Source organism: Epinephelus fuscoguttatus, linkage group LG22 (genome assembly GCF_011397635.1).
Source record: "Epinephelus fuscoguttatus linkage group LG22, E.fuscoguttatus.final_Chr_v1".
Lineage (NCBI taxonomy): Eukaryota > Metazoa > Chordata > Actinopteri > Perciformes > Serranidae > Epinephelus > Epinephelus fuscoguttatus.
The window spans coordinates 25,541,157-25,562,856 of NC_064773.1; the positions used below are offsets into that span (position 1 = coordinate 25,541,157).

General features: G+C 40.5%; 1 protein-coding gene across 1 annotated transcript; it reads right to left on the bottom strand.

The window, feature by feature from the left end:
* Nucleotides 1-2,534: 2,534 nt before the first annotated feature.
* tmem168a (transmembrane protein 168a) lies at nt 2,535-17,330 on the bottom strand. The gene is made up of 6 exons (XM_049567012.1): nt 17,272-17,330; nt 15,730-16,682; nt 15,235-15,510; nt 12,608-12,750; nt 8,187-8,464; nt 2,535-4,532 (listed from the first exon to the last, which is right to left on the bottom strand). Exons 2-6 carry the CDS (start codon nt 16,561-16,563, stop codon nt 3,982-3,984), a joined length of 2,082 nt encoding a protein of 693 aa, XP_049422969.1. The 5' UTR covers nt 16,564-16,682; nt 17,272-17,330; the 3' UTR covers nt 2,535-3,981.
* Between the last annotated feature and the right edge of the window lie 4,370 nt (nt 17,331-21,700).

Below are 21,700 nucleotides of genomic sequence, written 5' to 3' on the forward strand. Positions count from 1 at the left end.
GGAGAGTATACCCACTTCCTGGGTAACCTACCCATGTCCCTAGTAGTGCAACCACCTCATCAACTACCACTACACCACTGTGGCTGTGCCTATACTCTGTGAATCTAGGGTTTCATCATGGTTACGTTACTTAACCAACATTGTTGCCATGGTAAACACTTGTCAACGGACAGCACCCACCTGTCACTAAAGTAGCCTTGCCTTTACTTATGAATTAACTTTAAGCATTAATAACATTTGAACGGGACAGTAGACATAGAAATTAATCCCCCATACAGTTTTCATAAATGGGGAAATTAGCCATAGAGGCCAAATCTCTTTTTTGTACCAGGCTGTAAACAAGGTCTATGGAGACTGACTTGCTCTTGGAGCCGGCCTCAGTAGCCATTCGAAGAACTACAGTTTTTGGCACTTCCATCTTGGCTTTATTTTTCAGCCCTGGAAGTTACCACTTAGTTCAGACACCCTTTATGATGATAATAAATTGACCATTGGTTTAGCACCAAACAACTGGCTCAAAACATGGTTCAAGGAAGTTAAACTTGCATTTAGAAAAAGGCACAAAATTGCCGGCCTCCCACTACGCCTTCAGATGGATTTAAGTAAACAATAATGGAGCAAATGTATTTGCTGCTCCAGTCCCTCTGCTAAGATGCAACTTGGCCTATAAAAGCACATTTATTTTCCCAAATAAATTGCAGGCGAGCATCAGACACATCACTTTGCCTGTATTAGAAGGTAATGCCCCATGACAGGCTGTAATTACCCACAGACGAGAGCCTCAGCTGTAAAGAAACAGGAAAGCAGAAAGGCAAGAGAGAATTGGTGTGTGCGGTTGTATCTGTGCATGTATCTGAGTTGATGTGTGTGTTTGAGTGTGTGCGGCAGGCTCTGACTCAGCACATCCTCACGGGCCTCAGAGGCGGCTGACTCTTTTATTACCTAATCCAGTTTAGGAGATGAATCCGGCCTGTAATCTAATATTCGCATAAATGATTCCCGCTATATACATGAATCCCTGACTTTAGCTATAACCACAGCTCGCAGGCTACGGCAATGAAAAGAACGCCCACACAAGACGGCATTTATACTTGTCTCTTTTTCCACTAATTGCCACTGTGAATACTCATCGAATAGTTCATACCTGCCTAATGGTTTGATATTTACAACGCCTAAGCACAGCAAGTTTAGAGTGGTGAAAAGTTGCTCTGGTTCATGCCATTTTCCTCCTTTGCTCTCCCTGTTACGCCTTATGGGTGAAAGCCAATATGAAACATGGCTTCCAATGTCAGCTTTCATCTTTCCAAAGTCTCCCCAAACCTTGCTCTGTACCTAATAGTGCCCTTCAGGCATGAGCCAGGCCACAGCCCTGCTCTCTGAGACCGCTAAAATACCCAGCAGCGCCTTGGACACATGTCCAGCCAGGCACCAGGACTAACTGAGGTGAAAGCTCAGTGAACAAATCCCTCAGAGATACTGTGTCATGTATCGTTTCACTTTCCCTTTACACTCTCATTTTTCTTCTGCTCACAATCCTAATATTTGCCAGGTGATGCTAGTGTTTCCACAGAGCAGTCTGTATTTGTTCAGTGCCTGTAAAGCCAGCCATGTTAAATGAGCCGGGACGATTGTCATCCACCATGTCTTGCTTTCTCCTTTCAATTCCCATTTATTGTTTTATCCTTCTGTTATTTCCATGGAATCAAACTGGTATGTGTTTGTATTCCCTCGCTACATTTCTCATTTATCAGACAGCAATGTTTAATCAGTTTATTATCCAAGTTTAATCCTGACATTGTCAGGCGTAACTCAAATGAGGCACAGGGGGAATAAAGATGTGGAAAATGCCACTTGACCTCTTGGAAACATCACAGTGAAACACAAACTTTAAGGCAGCAATCCACTCCAGAGTTTAGGGTTGTGTGGGAGAGAGATCCAACACAGCAAATAAAGTCGGAAATAAAGGATGGTCAATACGAGTTCTTAAGGTCAGTGCACCAATAAAAAGCATTGCAAGCTTCTTGAATTGTCGTTTTGCATGACAAGTCCCTTTTTCACAGTGTGGCAAGGACAATGGCTACAAAACCTGACTGCTGTGTTTGTACAGAGTAAATGACTTCTTCAACTTGAATTAATTTATGTAAATAAACAGGATGAGGCACAATACAGGGCCACTGTCTGGTGATTATATACTTCCTCCCAGCTGACGCACCTGTCTTGTTTCTGTTTGGGAGTAAATGCTTATCTGAAGTCTTTGAAAGTGTTGAGGAAAAGATTCGACAGCAAGAGTGGCAGGTTGGCGTTGTGGTTAGATGATCCTGTAACCAGAGGGTCACTGAGTTTGGCCCCAAAACAGTCTTTTTTTTTTGTCTATCTTGTTGAAAGTCTTTTGGAAGACACTGAACGCCTCCCTGCTCATACTGCAGAATCCTCAGATATAAATAAGAAGCAAGGAAAGGCTATAAACATAACAAAATTAGGCATCCACATTAAAGATGATCCCAAATCCATCATTGAGGCACATTAAGGCACTAGAAAATTGACAAAAAATTTCATTGTATAACAAAAAAGATAACCAGTAAACCTTTCCAAAGAAATAATTATGCAGTAATGGCAAAGTAGTATACAAAACCATAATATGACACTGCCCCAAAATATAATTAACTTGTACAAAAACACGCAATTTGGTCTTTTGCCTCATTATATACTTAAGACATATTTTCCTCACAAAATGACCATTTGAATATCAGTTATTCATGCCATGTTAGCTTGAAAATGTGAAAAAAACTTTATTTTTCTCGCATGCCTCCGTGGAAAATGGCGAAAATACTGATTTATTGATTGACTGGGGACCACAGCAAAACTGTATCAAAACATCCATTATCAAACTCTAACAAAATGTGCAACATGAGCAAGTGGTAACCGAGTGACAAAAACTGCAGTTCCTAAAATGGCCACTTGAGGCTGGCTCCACAAGCGAGTCAATCTCCATAGACGCCCATGTTAAAATACCCGAATTTACAGCAGAAATAAACATGTTTACAGCCTGGTGCACATAAGGGTTTTGGTCTCTATAGCTACATATAACCCAACTTTTGTAACTTTTTTTTTTATGGCTTTAGGTCTCATCCAAACACGGTCACTTCTGGCTCCAAAATGCCAAACTCAAGACTTCAAAACAAGTGTCCACAAACCAATGAGTGATGTCACGGTAGCTATGTCCATTATTTCATGCAGTGTGTGAGTATAATCCAAGTCTCATTTATCCAATCATATGCTCAGTACTTCCAAAACATGCATTTTTGGCTAAAAACTTCAACAAAAACTTCTTCAAAGCAAGACTCTAGCAGTAAGGTTTTAGTGAAAATGCATGTCATTAAAAAGTTCTGAGCATACGACTAGATAAGTGAGACTTGAATTATACTGCACGAGTTGTGAGAGCTTGTAAACAGATATATTGATACAGTTTTGCTGTGGTCCTAAATCAATCAATAAATATCCATTTGCCATTTTCCATGGAGGCATGCAAGAAAAACAAACTCTTACAAATTCAAGATAACACGGCATGACTAACTGATTTACAAATGGTCAATTGTGGGTGAAGAGTTCCTTTATGAAACCATAGTTATGTACTTAATATGGTTTTATCCACTGTAACTGTGGTTGAGAGTTTACTTTCTACTGTTTTTTCACTCCCTAATTTTGGGTCACACAATTTAATATGGAGCAAGCATTTTGCTATGTAACTGCAAGCACATGTCTGCTGTACAGCAATTGCACATGATACAAAACCTAATTTGGGAAGAGCTGAACAACCCCTTTGACAGAAGGTCATATTTTATCATGGGGTATAACCTCTGTGCATGTTTGTGTATACAGTTTTATAGGTACAAGAGTATTATTTTTCCTTTCTATTATCACCTCGTACCCAGCAATTAAAACACAAACAGTCAAAATTTGCGTGTCCACTTCCCCCATCATCTAAGAGTGCACCAGTTTAATGCCCTGCCCAGTGTCCAGTATAGCTGGTGGGAACCATGCTAGTTTACACCTCCTGAAGCAGCGCAGGCACACGCTACATATCCAGAACAGGTTGAGGCCACAACACCAGTTGGAGAGATGCACCATGGGATACGTAGCTTTGGGAAAGTGGGTCTTCCAGTGCTTGGCCACGTCACTTCCAGTGGGCAGGTGAAGTGTGTAGTCGCTCCAGCGCTTGGACACACCGTACGCGGCCGTTACAGTCCGTCCCTTTTCTGACCACTGGGTGTTGCTGTCTGGGTTGCAGTTGAACTCCACCCATTCGGCAGTGAAGTCCCCGAGGAGGGGGATATCTCCAACCTCTGGGTCCACCCTAGTGATGGACAGCTCGGCTCCCTGCACGGCTACATAGATGCCCTCAACCCGGCGTATCTCCTTCACCCAGGGGAGGGAGTTTTCGGTATCCAAAACGAGGATGAGACGGGAGCAGTGGCCGGCGTTCTTCTCCTTCCACAGCTCCAGCAACTGCGCCAGGTGAAGACTCTCACCTCCTGCAAGAGATGAGGTTAGATATTGAGATGGAGAAGGGAGTGAGAGAAAGTGTTGGGAAGAAAGTGTTTGAATCAAAGAGTGAGGAACAGGAAGGAAGAGAATGATAAATCCCTATGTTTAGTATTTTAAAAGTCTTTTTGAACTACACAGTGTCTCTGTAGAATGAGCCAGGTTCATTTTTATGTTTTTACATAGCTAAAACTCTGAACCAGACCCACTTATAAAGATATAAAGTGGTTATAGAGTCACTATTGGTTCAGTGTTGTGTTCAAGGACATTTCAACAGGACACATAGCTGTTGATGGACACAGTGGCCTTGCACGGATCAATCGTGTCAACTTTCACTTGCGAGACTGTCTGTCTAACTGCTGTCATGACAACCCCCACAAACTGCACAAAGACTCTGTTTTCCAGATGGCAGCTCCAAAGTACAAAGATCAGAGCTGTGGTACCTCGCCAGCAGATGCACAAAATTATTTCCGTTACCCCAAAATCATCATTTACTCTAGGAAAAGTGCAAGGTAAGTAAATAAGAGCCAAGGAGAAAAATGACTCCTACTGTTGGCCACAGAGCAACTCAACCAAGGCCCATGATTTATATTTGGATATGAAATTGGGTTCTTTCCACATGGCTAAAAATCTACAACAAGCCGATTTAGAGACACTGCCGTTGCATTACTAAAGCCATTTGCAGGCATGTATCCACTGTGATAACAACAGTAAAGACAAACTGCTCCTTTAATGGATTCCTGTATAATTTAGGACTGGACAAGACTGCCACACTAAGTTTTTATAACTGTAGTGAAAACAGCATTTGAAATCTGTGACTGTTCTTAATTGGGATCTCTGCCAAAACAAGCCCACTTTTTCAAAATGTGTACAATTATCCACTGAACAGCGACTGAGAACGTCCCTTCAGGATGGTGACAAAGGGAAGTGATTATCTTTTCAGTGGGGATTTTTTTTTTTCTTGTTTGCAGCAGTACGCAGAGATAATGTGTCAAGTAATCTTTGAACAGAGGCGCCGGAGCTGACACGGTGTTAACCTGCTGTGATTCTCATTTCTGTTGAGGGAATGCTCGTGTCACAGCAGAACGTCTAAACCTTTCACAGAATCTTCTCTACTGGAACCAAACTTCTGTGCTGAGTCCTTCACAGATATTTTTTTTTCCTGTCTCATTCGTCTGATCTGTGCAAATCGGACTCTGACTGACAGAGAGAAGGGGAAATGAAAAGAATGGAAACCAGACTGTAATGCAAATTCAGTTTGCAAGGAGAATACCATATCTACCTAATGCCATCAGACGGCAGCTCTGCAGTAAATACTGCCTTTTTTATTCAATTTTTGTTGTGTTCAACTCTGAGTCAAGTCTGCAGTAATTAGTGTGAGAGCTGGCACAGATCTCACACTGTTGTTATCCACTACTCATTTTTATTTCACTATCTACTTCTGTACTGTTTGCTGTAGAAACTTTATTTTAACAATGTATGCTAATGTCTTTATTCTATGAAGTTTCAGTGATTTTACTTTTTTTTTTTTTAAACAAAGAAAAATACACAATAGCAGAATATGGAAGGATTTAAAGTTCAACTACAAGCGCAAAGGTTTCGTGATGCCAGATACCCCATCTGGAAATGCTTACTATATTAAAACATGGTTCCAACAACGCCACCATGTGATAAGTAACATGTCTTACGTTTTGAATAGTAACTCATGAACCATGAGGCGTAGCAAAACAATATTTGCCAATGTGTTCCTTGGATAATGCCGGTTCAATGGGTATAGACCAAATCACAATGTTACAGTAGCTTCTGGGTTGAGAACCGATGCATTTTGTACATAAAATCAATTTCCGCTGAGCAAACGCCACCTGAAAAAGGCCCAACTAAAAAAATAAACATCTGTGTATGCTATTTTTAGAATATTTACACCACGTTACCTTGCTGTTTTACAGCCTTTCTTACGGGGAACCGAAGTCGATATCTCAAGGCTACCAGACTTCATTGACAAAAATGTAACATTTTACTTCGCAGAACACAACCGGTCAACCGCTGCCTCACTTGGTTAGTTTGTACTGTAAAGCGGCAAAAATATTCCAAATACAGTGTACACTGCTACTAGTACTGAGTTTTTTAGGTGGCTAAAATATGTTTTGCTTTGGCCCCCATCCACAGCAGTACATTGCTTTGCTTCCGATAGATTTGGTTTATCAAATAACAATGACAAGCTGTATTTTTATAGCACTTTTCAAAACAAATTTACAAAGTGCTTTACAAACATAAAAAGCAATGGGCAAAAATTAAAGAAACATTTTAAAGCAGTTTGAAAGTTAAACAGCATGGGATAAAAGGATCGACACGAGAGGGAGTAAAATAAGTGAAATAATACAATAAGGGAACGCCTTTGTATATAAATAGATTTTAAGATATGACTTGCAGATAAAAGTGGGTTCAGGCCATTAACCCTGTGAAAGTACATTTATGAAAGTGTGTTTTAAGAGGGATTTAAGAGAGGATAAGGAATTTACAAGTCTGATCTCCTCAGACAGGAGGAGTGGTGAAGAGTCGGGCCCCTAAGAGAAAAGTCACCGCCAACCTTGGTCAAAGAACTAGCCTTGATTGTGGAATGGCCAGTAAAAACATTAGCAAAGCAGCACCGTACATAAAATAAGTAAAGCAGACACGTCAGCTAGGTCAGGCCACTATGACAGAAATAAACAAGTTTGCCGATTTCACATATCTCTGAGTTTCTCTGAGTTTGTTTTGATCACTGACTGTTTGTCTGTAATTGGATACCAAACTTCTAAAGGCCTAGCATGATGTTCTTAACTGGCCATATCTCCTCTGTGCTAAACTGAATTGCAACCAGATTTGCTAATGTTGTACATACAGTCAAATTGCAAAGTCTGAGAGATTAAATTGATATCCATCTTACAGTTCACTGTGATGATTGGCAGTGTTAAATATAATCTTTTTTGATGTTTACAAAAGCTGTTTTGACCTGAGGCCACTGCATGACTCTCGGCATCCTACAGGGAAGCTTTCATAGACAAACCTGCTGTGAAAAATGCATCAGCAAATGCCAGAATAAATTATTCTTGTTCTACATGGAAGTTAAAGTAACTGTGCTCATCTTCTTAATTGAATTAAGATATTAGGAACATGTAATGTTCAATAATAAATCATGATGCCTATTAATAAAACAGAGTTTTTAGGGAGCTATTATTGTATAATAACACTGCGCTCCCCAACTTTTGTTTGTCTGATGTACGTTCACTGCCCTGTCAGGTCACCTTGACTACCCCTTCATGGACACCACCAGTACCCCTGGTTGACAATCCCTGTAATTATAGGTCAACTCTACAGGTGGTGGAAATGTAGCTTGGAAGAATGGTTTGGTTTGTTTATTGGATGGCAGGTGTTTATCAGTGTGGGTTGTATTTATTATAATCTTCTGTTAATTGTCGCTGCATGCACTTTAATGTGACGCACATTGTGTTAACCTATAACGAAATATGCTAAATATGCTAGCATGCATCTGAAGATCATATCCCTAATACATCCACAAAAAATAAATTAGTGAATAACTGAGGGGATGTAACTGTGAAGACTTTTCATTTTTCACAAAGGTACAGAATATGTGGGGTTCTTACCAGCCAGAGCCCAAGACCCGGTGCCTTTGTGCGTGTGCCCACTGTAGAAAATCAAATAGGTGTCATGACGGGGCCCGTCCGCTGTTCGAAGCTCCAGAAAGTTGCGCAGCTTTGTCTGCACAGTCTCCATCGTAACACCACTGGTTGAGTAGTCGCAACCAAACGTCTGGATCATGTGGTGGGAGAAGAGGCGCTGCACGTTGTTCAGCATACCTGTTGAGCGCGTGTTCAGCTGTTGTACCTGCTCAGGTGGCAGGAGAGTGGGCTGGCCATCAGCGCTGGACAGAAGAGAGAGATAAGAGCATGTGAGGAAAAACTTTTTTAATCTTTTTTTTTTTTCTTCCCCCATCTACTCCGAGGGAGACTCGAGTTAGGTGGCTTGTCAGAAAAAGAGAGACGGGGCGCAAGCAAATGATAGATGAATGAGTGAGAAGTTGATAGTTTGACACACCGGGGAGAGGAGACAGAGAGCAGAGGATGAGAGGAGGAGTTAGCAGTCTGCATCAGTGGGGAGAGAGGAGACAGAGAGCAGAGGATGAGAGGAGATGGGGGGGGGGTGGGGGGGGGGGGGTGGAAGGAGTCGGAGTGGTGGATCACTGCTGAAGGAAATGACATTAGCCTCAGGGATGTAAAGGAAGTCAAGAATGAAAGGAGAGCAAGAAAATGGGGAAGAAAGGAGGGGATATAGAGGAGAATTGAGCAGGGTGACAAGAAATGAGAATGGGAACTAAGGTTAAAGATAGTTGAGGGCAAAGTGATTTCATAAAAGTGTGTGACTGATAATAACAAGTGGATGATAACATGGAGGGGGCACACACACAAAGTCAAGGCTAGCAGCATCTCCGTGCAGCCATACATTTTCTTTCTATCTCTGGACTTGATGTTATTCATGGCCAAGCGGATGGCAAAGTCGTACTTCACTTTTACAGACATCTGCATAACTGTGCCATCCATTATCACCTTCAACCTCACTTTGAAAAGGACAGGTGAGAGTTTGTCTTTATCTAAATATGGACACTCGTGGTAAGACAGCTTTCCATTTTATATTATTTTGTGTGCTTTTGGAAAGATAGATTTTATAATTTTTTTTTATCATTTTTTTAAGTACAGACAAGTACATTTCATCATGCATGCAGTTGACTCAAGGGGATACTGTCCTTCAGCATTCTTAGACATTTTCAAAGCTTTCGACACAGTTGACCTCTCTGTATTGTTACAGAGGCTGCTTAACATAGGGCTGTCCTTAAAAACCATTCAGTGGTTTGCAAAACTACTTCAGTGTTGAAAGCAAAGTGTTCAAGTCGATCATGTAGTTTCTAGCTTTCTGAATATATAAAATGGTGTCCCACAGGACAGGGGTCCATTTTGGGTCGTATTTTGTTTTCAATTTATATCAGTGATTTTCAAAGTTATTAACACAAAACTTCATTTTTATGCCAATGACATCTTTTTGTATAGTTTTGCCTCATCTTTAGTGAGTGCGATTAAAGATCTACAACCTACTTAATATTATTCAGTGGAATCTCTCGTTATTGAGACTCGTACTTAACCCTGACCAAAGTTACATTATTGTGAAGATCAAAGAGGACAGCGGATGTTGTATAGCAGATTGTTACTTTAAATAATAAGGTGATTGAATGAGTCTCAACTTACAAATACCTTTTTCCCCCCTAGAAAACAATCCATCTTTTACACATCATATCCACTGTTTTACAAGAGACTCTGGGTAAGGCTGGTTTTCTTTTATAGAAACCAATGCGAATTCTCTTCTGATGCAAGGAAACAAATCAGTTCAAGTGACACTTTATCAGCAAGTGATTATGGTGGTATTTTCTATATGAATGCAGGTTCATCTTACTTGAAAATGTTAGATTCAGTTTACCATGCTGCACCGCAATTTGTCTCTGATTCGGGTTTCCAATCATTGCAGTTTGTATGAGAAAGTTGTTTGTCTTCTTTACGCAAAATGGAACTCTTCTTCTTCTTTATAAGGCCACATTACATGAACTGCCTTCTTATTCATGTTCCCTACTGACTAAAACTATTAGTATCAACTATTGTACATCATTCCTTGAACTCACATTGTCTTTGGTGGAAGTGCTTTCCCTCATCTTGAATCAGCTACAAAGTCAACTAAAACTAGATTATATTTAAGGATGGGAAATTTTAAAAACAGTTGTAAGAATTGTTTGGCTGCTGAATGCACGTCTGGATACTGAATGCTGCCAGTTTAATTCTTAGCTTTAAATTAGCTGTTTTAAGTCAGTTGCTTGTTTCTTGTATGTGAATTTTTTATACTTTTTGTTTCAACATTTTTCTGTTGTATTTTTAGTCTGTTTGTTCCTTTATGTAAAAGTTTTTAGGCTGCCGTTTTGGTCAGGACTCCTCCCTTGTTTAAGAGATTTTCAATCTTAATGGGTATACTCCCGGTAAAGTAAAGGTTAAAAATATAAGAAAAACAAGACAACAACATTCTTGGCATGATGTAAACGTCTGTTATAAAGATGCACAAAACTTGGCCAGAAAATGACATGCTGCAACCTTTGCATGGCTTGCCAAGCTCACCGTTCACTTAAACCCATCTAATCTTTTCAGATCTCGAGGCGCCCAGGGGAGTGAAGGCTTGTAGTTTCAGAATTCAGACCACATCTTTCCCTGTTACTCTCTCTCTTTCATCCTTAAAAAAATCCTGTCCTTTTCTCCACAGCTCTCTCAAAGCTCCACCCCTCCTTCAACCTCTTTCACAATTCCTCCCCTTCCTTTGCACCGTCTGTCCCTTTTTTTTTTTTTTTTTTTTTTTACCCCTACCCTCCCTCACTGTTTACAACCTCAGCCCTCTCCTTGTGTTTTCTCCCTGTCGTCTCACCCTCCCTGTTTTACTCTGCGTGCCTCCCCTACTCACCCCTATCTCTCTAATCTCCCCGTGGGGCTCTTGTCATTGTGAAAACATGATCTGCAGCCATCAAACAGCCTATTATACACTGCTGCATTCTCATCATGCTCTCAGTCCTCCCTATGGGCCCTGCACATACGGCCTCGCATACAGAGCATCTACAGCTCCAGTAGGACATGGGCCTGCATCCAAAACCACCTGGAGAGTTTAACATTAAGGCTGGCATCCCCTGAATGCTAAACCTAACTATCTGCTTAAAGATTCAACATACAGTGAGTGGTCATAAACATATATACAAGCCAAAAATCTCCAAAGGCCAGATTTCAAGACCTGAGGGGCCCTCGATGATGCAAACATTAATGTAAAAGTGATGGCTAGCTCTTGCTGTTTAGGAGGAGGAGACGTGTCGGCATCATCAAAACTAAGTAAGCTATTTCACAAAATATTTGGCCAACTGAGAGAGCACAAGGAGAAGCAGCAGCAACAGCAGCAGCTAATGGCTAGCCGCTCCAGCTGAACATCTTAGTATGCTGCAGAGGGAGCACTGGAATGATCCCTTAAGGGCCCAAACATTAGCACCATGTTTATGCATAGTTATTGGCCTATTTATCCAGTTGGTTTTGTGTTAACCGAGGAGGGAGCTGGAATGAGTGATCATATTTACCAGTGCATGTGATGCCAAGAAAGACTTCCGACGTGGGGCAAAGGCGGGCCAGGGTGTGTTTATACGTGTAAATGGAGTGTTTTGCTGCTGCATAGTCTGTTTGAGTTGCAATTACAGTAGGAGTAATAGAGACCTAAAACAAATATGAAACATTCAAGTACCTCTGAAAGGATTACCCATTAAGTTAATTAACAAAAGTGATGAAACAATACATCAATTAATTGATTAGTAGATCAACAGAAAATTATTTTGATAATGGACTAATCAGGAAGTACTTTTTGTATCAAAAACACCAAATTATCTCTGGTTGCAGCTTCTTATGTGTGAAGATTTGTATTTCCCTTTTCTAATGTAACATTAAACTATGTAATTTTGGGTTGTTGGTCAGACAGTCCAGAGGACAGCATCTTGGGCTTGATGAAATAGTCACAGGTATTTCCCACTATTTTCAGATTAAACTGACAAGAGATTAAACAAACAAGACTGGGTCAACACAAAGTATATGTCTGCACAATGTTTGAAACACTAGGGGGCTTTTAATTTGAAATGAGGAGTTTTAATTTGAACAGGAAGTTGCTATGACTATATACCCAGTCGAACTTTCGTTGGCTGGAGCTGTACCCGCTGATAAAACTCATTTTCTCTCGATTTAACACAACCCTCTCCTCTTCATCTCCGGTCAGGAATGTACATCCCCGCACAACCAGTGGTGGATGAACAGCCTTTGGCCACTATCAGAGCCAAGCTCCGCTGATAATGATAGTGCGTAAAATGTCCTATCGGCGCTAACACATCATATTCACTTCAATTTCAATCACATTTTATAGATTTAACAATGCTTCGTGCCACCCCTCTCTTCAGTACCTGCAATAAGCTGTAGGTATGACCAGGGCATAGCCGACACAAGTTCCCCCCAGGCAGCTGCCCAGCTCGTGGAACAAGCCGTGGGCCAGAGACTCCAAAGGCAGCACCACCAGCAGAGCGCTGAGAAAGAGGCCGTTGGAGGGCTGCAAAAAAGCAAAAGAATCGGAGTCACTTTCATTCATCACTTACAGCTTGTACCGCAGCAATCAGACCAGGCTAATTGGTGGTGACACTTTGCAAGACAGTTATACAATACGGGACTGACACAGTGTTATTATCCCAGGACAAAACATGACAGGACCTAACTAAATGGAGACACAATGCAGTGTATGACAGCCGACTAAACATACATCACAAGGATCCATTCAAAACAGAATAATTACTGCAGTGTATGAGCCTGCACTTTCTGGACTGCCTTGATTCTGTAGAATAAATGATTCTATCATCTTGTCATCTACTTGAAGTTTCTTTTCTCCATACAGTACTAATCGTCAGCTAACCACACAAACCTTAATTCTTGCACATTCACTTATATACTCGAATAAATAAAGATAAAGCAGATGTTGTGCCACAGAAAACTGTTAGGCTTAAACTGCAATCAATTGCTTGAGTCACTGTGATGGTATGCTGTGCAATTCAGCATCCTCAAAAAGCTACTCTGATTTCATAGCATAGCAATGTATCTGAGAACGCAAATCAATATCTGCATGGTTAAGTGGAACCACACTCGAGTTTGCAGAATATATTGAACTGCCTAAGGTATGCCCGAGGTGAAAAATGTGTTACACTCAGGCATTGAACTTTTATGAAGTTGTGTACCCCTTAAATGCATAACGCTATATCGTCCAGCACCTGAGTATAGTAGTATAAACAAAGAAAGTATAAACAGTATAAAGAGGACTCTACAATATAAAGCAATCCAGCAGTGGTTCTCACAGATTGTGAATTGGTTTGCAGTAGTAGACCCCAAGGTATAGGAGCAGCGGGATGCTCATGAGCAGCTCTGTGCTTAAAGGGGAAGTACACCCATTTTCAAAATTCATGTTATCCAAAAATATTAGTAAACATGAACAACTCTCTCCTAAATTAAAAAAAAAAACTACAGTGCTAAAAATCTAATTTGTGATGTTTGCTTCATAGACGATGATTTGAGAAAGATGTTCAGACATATTGTATGGTTTCCTTGAAAATAAAATATTGGATTTCTTAGTTTAAGTGGTGTTCCCCTTTAACAGCATTGCATAGGCTGACTTCCTATTTGAAAAGTCCTCTACACAGTAGCACAATTATACCACTTGTCATTTAGGGCTGCAACGATTAGTCGACTAATCGATGACTAATCAACTATTAAAATAATCGGTGACTATTGCAGTAGTTGACTAATCGTTTGAGTCATTTTTTATAGAAAAGTACTATAAAAGTACCCCAAAATACTCTTACTGCAGCTTCTTACGTTCAGATATTGGCAGTGTTACACACTCTCCCATGACGGTGAACTGAAACCCTTTGGTGTGAGTACGAAACAAAACATTAGATGACATCATTTTGGGGTTTGGGAGAGACAGACCGACATTTTTCAACATTTTAACACATTTTTCGATAAAATGATTAGTCGACTAATCGAAGAAATAATCGACAGATTAGTCGACAATGAAAATAATCGTTAGTTGCAGCCCTATTGTCATTCAGTCCATACTTTCAAATCAATTTCAGTGGAGGTTTCTAAAGGGAGCTGTAAGACATATAACATCAATAACACTGTCTTTAAATGGAAAAATCTATATGTGGGTCTTCCATTATAAATTCAATGAAATGCAGTGATTCCATGGTAACACCACAAACTGTGTCCTTAAACATCTTCATAGAGTTAAGTCAACACCTCTCTGAACATTGTTGGTTTCAAAGGCTGTGTTTATTGCTGAGATTGCATGAAATTGTACAGACACTGCTGTTATTTAGTGTCTGTGTGCATGAGAGATACGTGGCTATAAGTGGTTGTCCACATATATATATTGTATACTGTGTATACGTCACCAGCGTAGGCACATAAAAGGCTGTGAAACATCATAAACACACACAACAAGAGCGAAACACTAACTTCCTCATATGTGGATGCAGACAGCCCCCTGTTTTCTCAGGCAAATTTGCAACTGACATCAACAATGTGCAGATCTTAAATTAGGACTCAGGCCCATGAGACTCTTACAAGGTAAACGTCTAATAAGGCTAAATAAGTTATTGCTGCTCTTTATGCAAGTAGATAGGGATATTAAAGTCCTAATTAAATTGGTTCCGCATGAGAGCAGAAGTGCCTCAGCTTGGGGAGTGACTACTAACCACACACTGCCACTGGCATCTCTCACCAGACTTTATAACATGGGTGTATGATATGTTTATAGAGGCCTTGTCATGAAACTCAAAGCGCTGTGAGAGGGAGAATAACAGCAGCCACAATTTTCTATTAGGTTTTCTATTAAAGTATTAAAATTCTAATATGACTATAATGATGCTTGCAATAAAAATACAATAGGGCAATAATGAAATACATTTTATCTTCATATGCTTTGCAAACTTTCTGATAATGATAATATTTCTGACATGGATTAATGTAGTAGTAACCTCCCTACCTGCCAGGACACAGCTCCCATTATGACTGTTGACAGGATACTAAAGAACACCAGCCGTTCTGAGATGAGGCAGAAGTGTCGGATGCCCCGGGAGGCCATGACTTGGTTGAGACTCCGGCTACTGGATCGCTGCGCCCGCCAGGCTTTCTGACACTCACTCAACTTGGTGTGGAAGCCCCATATTGTCATCAGCAGAATGATGTGGCAGATGGACCAGAAAAGGCCAAAAAGGCAAAAGCCTGGGATCACCAGATACCAGAGCTCCAAGTAGCCAAGCTATATGAGGCAAGAAAAAAAAGTGTCATTGCAGCTAGCCTTACATTTTATTACTGAGATATAGAAAATAATGTATCGCCATGCAAAAATACTGTTTCATAAGGGTTAGAAATTGTAAGAAAAGGACTGGGTTTGAAAGTCACACAGAAGCCCTAAAGACTCCCGTAATGGAAATGTCAATTTTCTCACAAGACAATTTTTGTAAAATGCTGAGTGTACCTTCAAGGCAGCCAGGACAAAGAAGGCCAGCTCAGTCACACTCAGAGGCAGCAGGGACAGCCTCCTCCACACCCTCCCCAGGGAGAGCACTGGTATCCAGCGCTCACTGGGCCCCAGCCCACTGAAGTACACGTCCAACACGGGCTCGCACAGCAGCCTGCCCAGGTAGCAGCCTAAAGCATAGGGGTTAGCTGTGATGCCTAAGGCTTGGAAAAACACAAGGGACGTAATCAAGGAAAAACTGACCAGGTTAGGTAAAGCCAGAAGGGATTTCATCCTTAAGTCCACAATAAGAGCCCCTAGGGCCACCACCAAACCAATTATGGCCACTGACTTGTGAAGAAGCATGGTGGTGCTGGCAATGCCAAATCCCAGGAGCTCCAATAGCTCAGTTGACGTTAGCAAGGTGGGTTTGTAACGGATGGAGCTGCATATTCGCTCAGTTACAGCCCATACTGTTTTCATGACAACACTGGCTAAGAGAAGATAGTTGGCGACCAGCTCCTTTACATTTGAGTCCAACGCGGGGCTGTTGAGGAAGCACAGAAGCCCGAGCAAAAAGCCAAACCACAGATGGAACAAGCTGAGACTGGCTTTCTCCATGGCAAAGTAGTAATGGAGGATGCTGGCAATCCCCAGGACAAAGAGGCCCAGAATGAAGATGACAAGGATCATCGGTTCGTTTGTGACCTCCCAGCGTACATACATGCCAACGCATACTGCCACCAGGAGGTTGACGCTGGACAGGTAACCCAGGCAACGCACTGATGTGAACATGTCCACCTCCTTGGGTCCATCGACAGTCAGCTCCTCTTCCTCTTCCTCACGATCCATGGTTGCTTTGATAACACTTAAACAAATACAGTCACTTTGATCCAGTCAACTTCCCTAGGGTTGCACAGGATTGCAAATGGAGGGCTATGCCTCTGGATGACATTCTCCAAAATCAACCCCTGAGGACAAATTAAAAAAAAAGCAGTGTTAATCAAATTACTACATATCCATTCATTATAATTATCAATACTATTATCCTATTGTCTCTTGCTATCCAGACTTATATTTGTCACTCTTCTTGGTTATTAATAGCCAGATAAATTAGTGAACTACTTGTTCTAAAATCAGTTTTCTCGTCATTTACACGGAGCTAATAAAATGTCTTTCTAGATGGATACAAGTAAGCTACAGTATGATTTACTAGACTTAATTAAACATAAAACTAACATGGTTAAGACAATAATAAGCAGCAAAATAGTGGAGCTAAACGTATAAAGTTGCTTTCACCGTCTCAACCGATGTAAACAGAGACTGCGGCCCTGCTGTCAGTTTGTGACGATGTGGCACCGCTGGAAAGTTTGCTAACTTCAAACTAGCTAATAGCCTCCCTGCTAACTTCTCGTTCTCGGTAAGCTAACTCGCTGATTCGCGTTTAAGTACTCTATTTTCAACCGCCAAAAGAACGAGTAAGAGCTCTTGCAAAAACTGCAATGTAGGCACTGTGAAAAAAACTGTAGATAAAGTCTTTATCGTGAAAATGTTGCTTACATGTTGTTTGTTTGGATGACAGCAGCTAAGCTTCCGGATTCCAGAGTACGGCATCTCGCAAGTGTCAAAATAGTCAAGCCTTCGCTTTTCAGGCTGGGAATATTGATATACTTTTTCAGTAGATTTGAGTACAATAACCGGCGAAAACTTAACATCAAGCGGTAGAATTTCTTAAAGCGTTGCCTCGGTCCAACTGTAATGCTGTGCCAGAAAAAAGTAATGTATTATTTCTTTTAATAAGACTTCCACCAGCATATTGATGATTTTATGTGGAGAAAATAGATGCTGTATGGAGTAACGTTCGGGGGAAAGCATATGGACAGAAATACGGTAAATCAGAAAAGGAATACCACAATAATCAGAAGAGGTTATTATGTATATTTCATAATACTGTAGCCTATCTGCTTGAGTGTTAAGTCACATAAGAGGTTGTTCTGATGCTTACTGAATATGTGATAAGCCTGGTCAGATCATACTTAAACTGATTTCATTGTTACTGCATTTGTTAAAACTGTGGTAAAATATGAAAAATAAAATTATGGCGATATTAACAGCCACAAGCATTGCTATACTTTCAAATTTAAAAAAGTACTGATATTTTTTTCCCTCTAGCCAAAATACTTAAGTGTGTAATTGTCCACCACAAAGGCATCCTTTCTTAACACGTTTGATTAATTGTATAGAGTTTATCACTACTTGTATTTTCTGTTTAATGGGTTAGGGTAAAAGCTTTTCCAAGAGCTTTCTTCTGCTGATAAAAGTCAACAGAGACCAGTTTAATTTATTGGAGGTCCTACTTTTTTACAACATAATATCAGGCAAGGCTATAATATAAGATACATATAGTGCGCCTATAGGATAGCCCAACCCTAGCCTTCAATTTGGCAAATATTATCGGCTTTTTTTCCTTGGTTTTCTTTGCCACAGCAGACAGTACTTGTTATTGTAGGACTTGCACAGGTGGAACTAATAACAATTACAAGGGCTCTGCTGCAGTGATCAGTGGAGTTAATTACACCTGGGCTTTCTCTGCCGCGACTTGTCAAAATGTGTGTGGAAAAAGGCAGGATTGATGATCATGGCAGAGACCCTCAAACTTTGGACATATTGCAAAAAAAACCAACTCATCAAACAAAAAATGTTGCTGTTAAGCACTGTTGCTGGCTTTGATTGCAATCATTTTTTAACTTAAGAAAGCTCAGGATGTTACTAAGGAAATGCAGTATTCATGATTCAACATTTCAGAAATATACAAAAATAAGTCATGCTTGCTGGCTGTTGGGTTACATGAGGAGCTTGATTTTATATAAACTACTGAAATATTAAAAAAAAAAAATCAGGCAAGACACATTATTATGAAAAAAAAATACTGTTGCACAAGTAGCATCTGGAGGAATCAAATTGACTCTAAAAGCATCTGTAAAACGTCCAGAATAGTAAAATTCCTGTTTATGGCTGCATATTTCTGACTATTAATACCAATGAAAAACCTTTTACTTGCTCCAATCCTGCAACTTGCACCACAAAAGTCTGTATCATGGGCTTTGTAGACCAAGATAAACCCATTGGCCTCTAGGATAAGAAGCCTATTTACTGCATTACTGAGGAGAAGCCTGTTAAAAGGTTTATTTGGGATTTTCTACTGATGCAATGTGATAAATGTAACGATCAGGGGAACATCAAGCAGCAGGCTTACTCAATACCCGCAGGGTATACTAAAGCAACCCGATGCATGCATGTGTGTGCATTTTTTATGCTTGTGCTTTATGTGTTTGTGTGTGTGTGTGTGTATGTGAGCGTGCTGCTTTGATCAGATGTTGACATAAGACACAACTGGGAACACGCAATGCTTTAGCCCCCTCGACTGCGTACACACACAACCCACTATTCATACAATGTTTATGGCTGAGAGTAAGACGTGAACACTGAATTACAGTGATATATTTGTCCTGAGCAAAAATCTTTAAATTTTAATTCACCAGAAAAATGAATGGAAATCCTTTTTTAATGGTGGATCCTCACTGAATAATGCTAACGAAGCTAAAAGAGAATCTCTTTTTTGTCCAACAGAAAATATTTCCCCCACAGAGGCTGCAGTTCCATTGTGTAACATACAGTTTTTTTTCTTGTTGTCTGTGCCTGTTTAGAAATGAATATCATTTTTAAGAATCAGATGGTGCAATGCTGTTTTTGTGTAGTAAATTAAACTTTAATTCACAGTTTAATTTTGCACTATATGGAACCCTAGTTAAGAAAAGCATTAATGTATGAAAGACCTCTGCGCAGCTTTGATGAGAATGTTCTAGTCCCCTGAGTGAGCTGATCTCAGTTCATTACTGTGAGTAGAAAATTGTTAAAAATGATGCCATACAGAATATTTGTGACTTAAAATTGTGCTTGTTTTTTTTTCTTATTCAAGCTGATTTCCACAAAACTTGCCACCCCTACTAGCTGGTTAAGAGAAGTGAGGTGACAGCAGTCATTGTTGGAATAAAACAGGCACTAAAAGAGGTTTCCAACAATTGAGAATCATTGCAACCATGAGAGGTCCTTAAGCATACAGTCATAAATGTACACACAACATATTAGGCTGATAGGTCCAGTAGTTTGCCAGACAGACAGATACACACTAACACATACAGGCATGCAAACACAAGGCCAAACACATGATACCCTCCAGGCTTAGCCATGATGGAGATATAGTGGAGCTAACTGATTGATACTAATCCAATCCTTTCTAAAACTATGCAGTAGGAGTATTACAGTACTGTGTCTCTTGGTAACCAGGAAATGGAGTCCCTTTGGTCCCAAGATTACAAAATATCAGTTGGTTATGTAAAGACACACCAGTGCTGTGGACATGCACCAGGATTTGTAATTTAAGAGGAGTAAAACAGGTTTTGTGTATATGCATGTCCACTGAGATTTAGAGCAGTTGTATAACATCACACAGGGAGAAACTTTCCTCATGAAGATGAGGCAGCTACTTATAGGAGAAGGTTTTAGTTGATGATGACCAAGAGGTCATTAGAGCCTCTGTTAATTCCTTCCAACATCCATTTATTTCGGGATAAAGAACAAGATAAGTAATACGATGAAGAAGTCACCACATTTATTTAATTAGGGCCTTAATGTTGCATTCATGCATAATTGAGAAATCTGGTGTTCAAATAATTTCCCAAAACTGTGGTGTGTGTGCAGGCGCCGGTATAATGAGCTATCACTAAGAAGTAGGGCGCACAACCTGATCAGAGCTCGTGAATGGAGCAGATATGATCTCGTGAAGGTTAAAGCGCTGAATGGTCTTCATGAATACACAAATACACATACAGAGAGGGAGAGGCAGAGAGAGTTAGATTTAAAATGGGTAGGGTGACATGAGGATAGGAGTGTGTGTGTGAGAGAGAGAGGAGAGGGATATAGGAGACTAAAGGAGACAGGTTCATCTGAATTATGCAGAGGCTACCTTCATTCTAATGTCAGACACACCTCCGCACCACCTGCATGTGCCTGACTGCACAAGATTGGCAAATTTAAACACACACACACATGCACCATTACACACATGCACACACTAAATCTAGCCTGAATTATAAATATTAATTTACATCTGTATTCTAATGTCAAATCAGTATTCAGATCCTGCTCTCTACTACATTAATGTTTCGTCTGAGATGGGACGTGAATTCTGGGCTCTGCCATGAAGGTTGAACACACTACACATATTTACCCCCCAACCATGACACTTTTGGAACTCGATACCCTTGAGGTATCAACTTAGGATGGAAGTTTTGGTTAACTTGCTTTTGATAGCCTTAATTTTAAGGGGGAAAAAAGCAAAATGACATGAAATACAAATACTTTCCTTTTAGTCAGGTGCTCCATTGACTCAGTTAGCCGTAGCGCTGCATTTAAAACCACTATCCATTTAGAGGTGGTGAAACTTTAATGTTTAGTGATGTAAATGTCTTGCCTTTTATTTTATTTTATTGTATATCAGCTTTGCTGGCAGACAGCTGGCTAGCCACGTTAACATGTGGAGGCATAGAGTCAACTGCCCACCCACTGGTAAGCTAACATAAGCTTTGCCTAGGTTGGGTGGGAGCTAGCTATTCAGTGATTACAGCTGGTAACAGTGCTCCAGTGGTGGAACCACGTTGCTGCAGAAACATGGAGGTAGACATCTGGTCTCCCCCCTATGGCCAAAGGAAAGTAAATGGCTTCATTTTAAACCTCAAAACCTCTTTAGCACTGTTAACTATGTTAGCGCCACTAACCATGCTGAAACTTCTAACTGTGCTAACAGAGCTAACAGTGACAACTAATGATGCTAAAGGGAGTCTGCGGCTTAAAATGGAGCCACTTCCCCACGGGGCAAACGGTGGAGACCGGAGGGTGGGAACAATGTTTCTTTAGCAACATTGTTGGG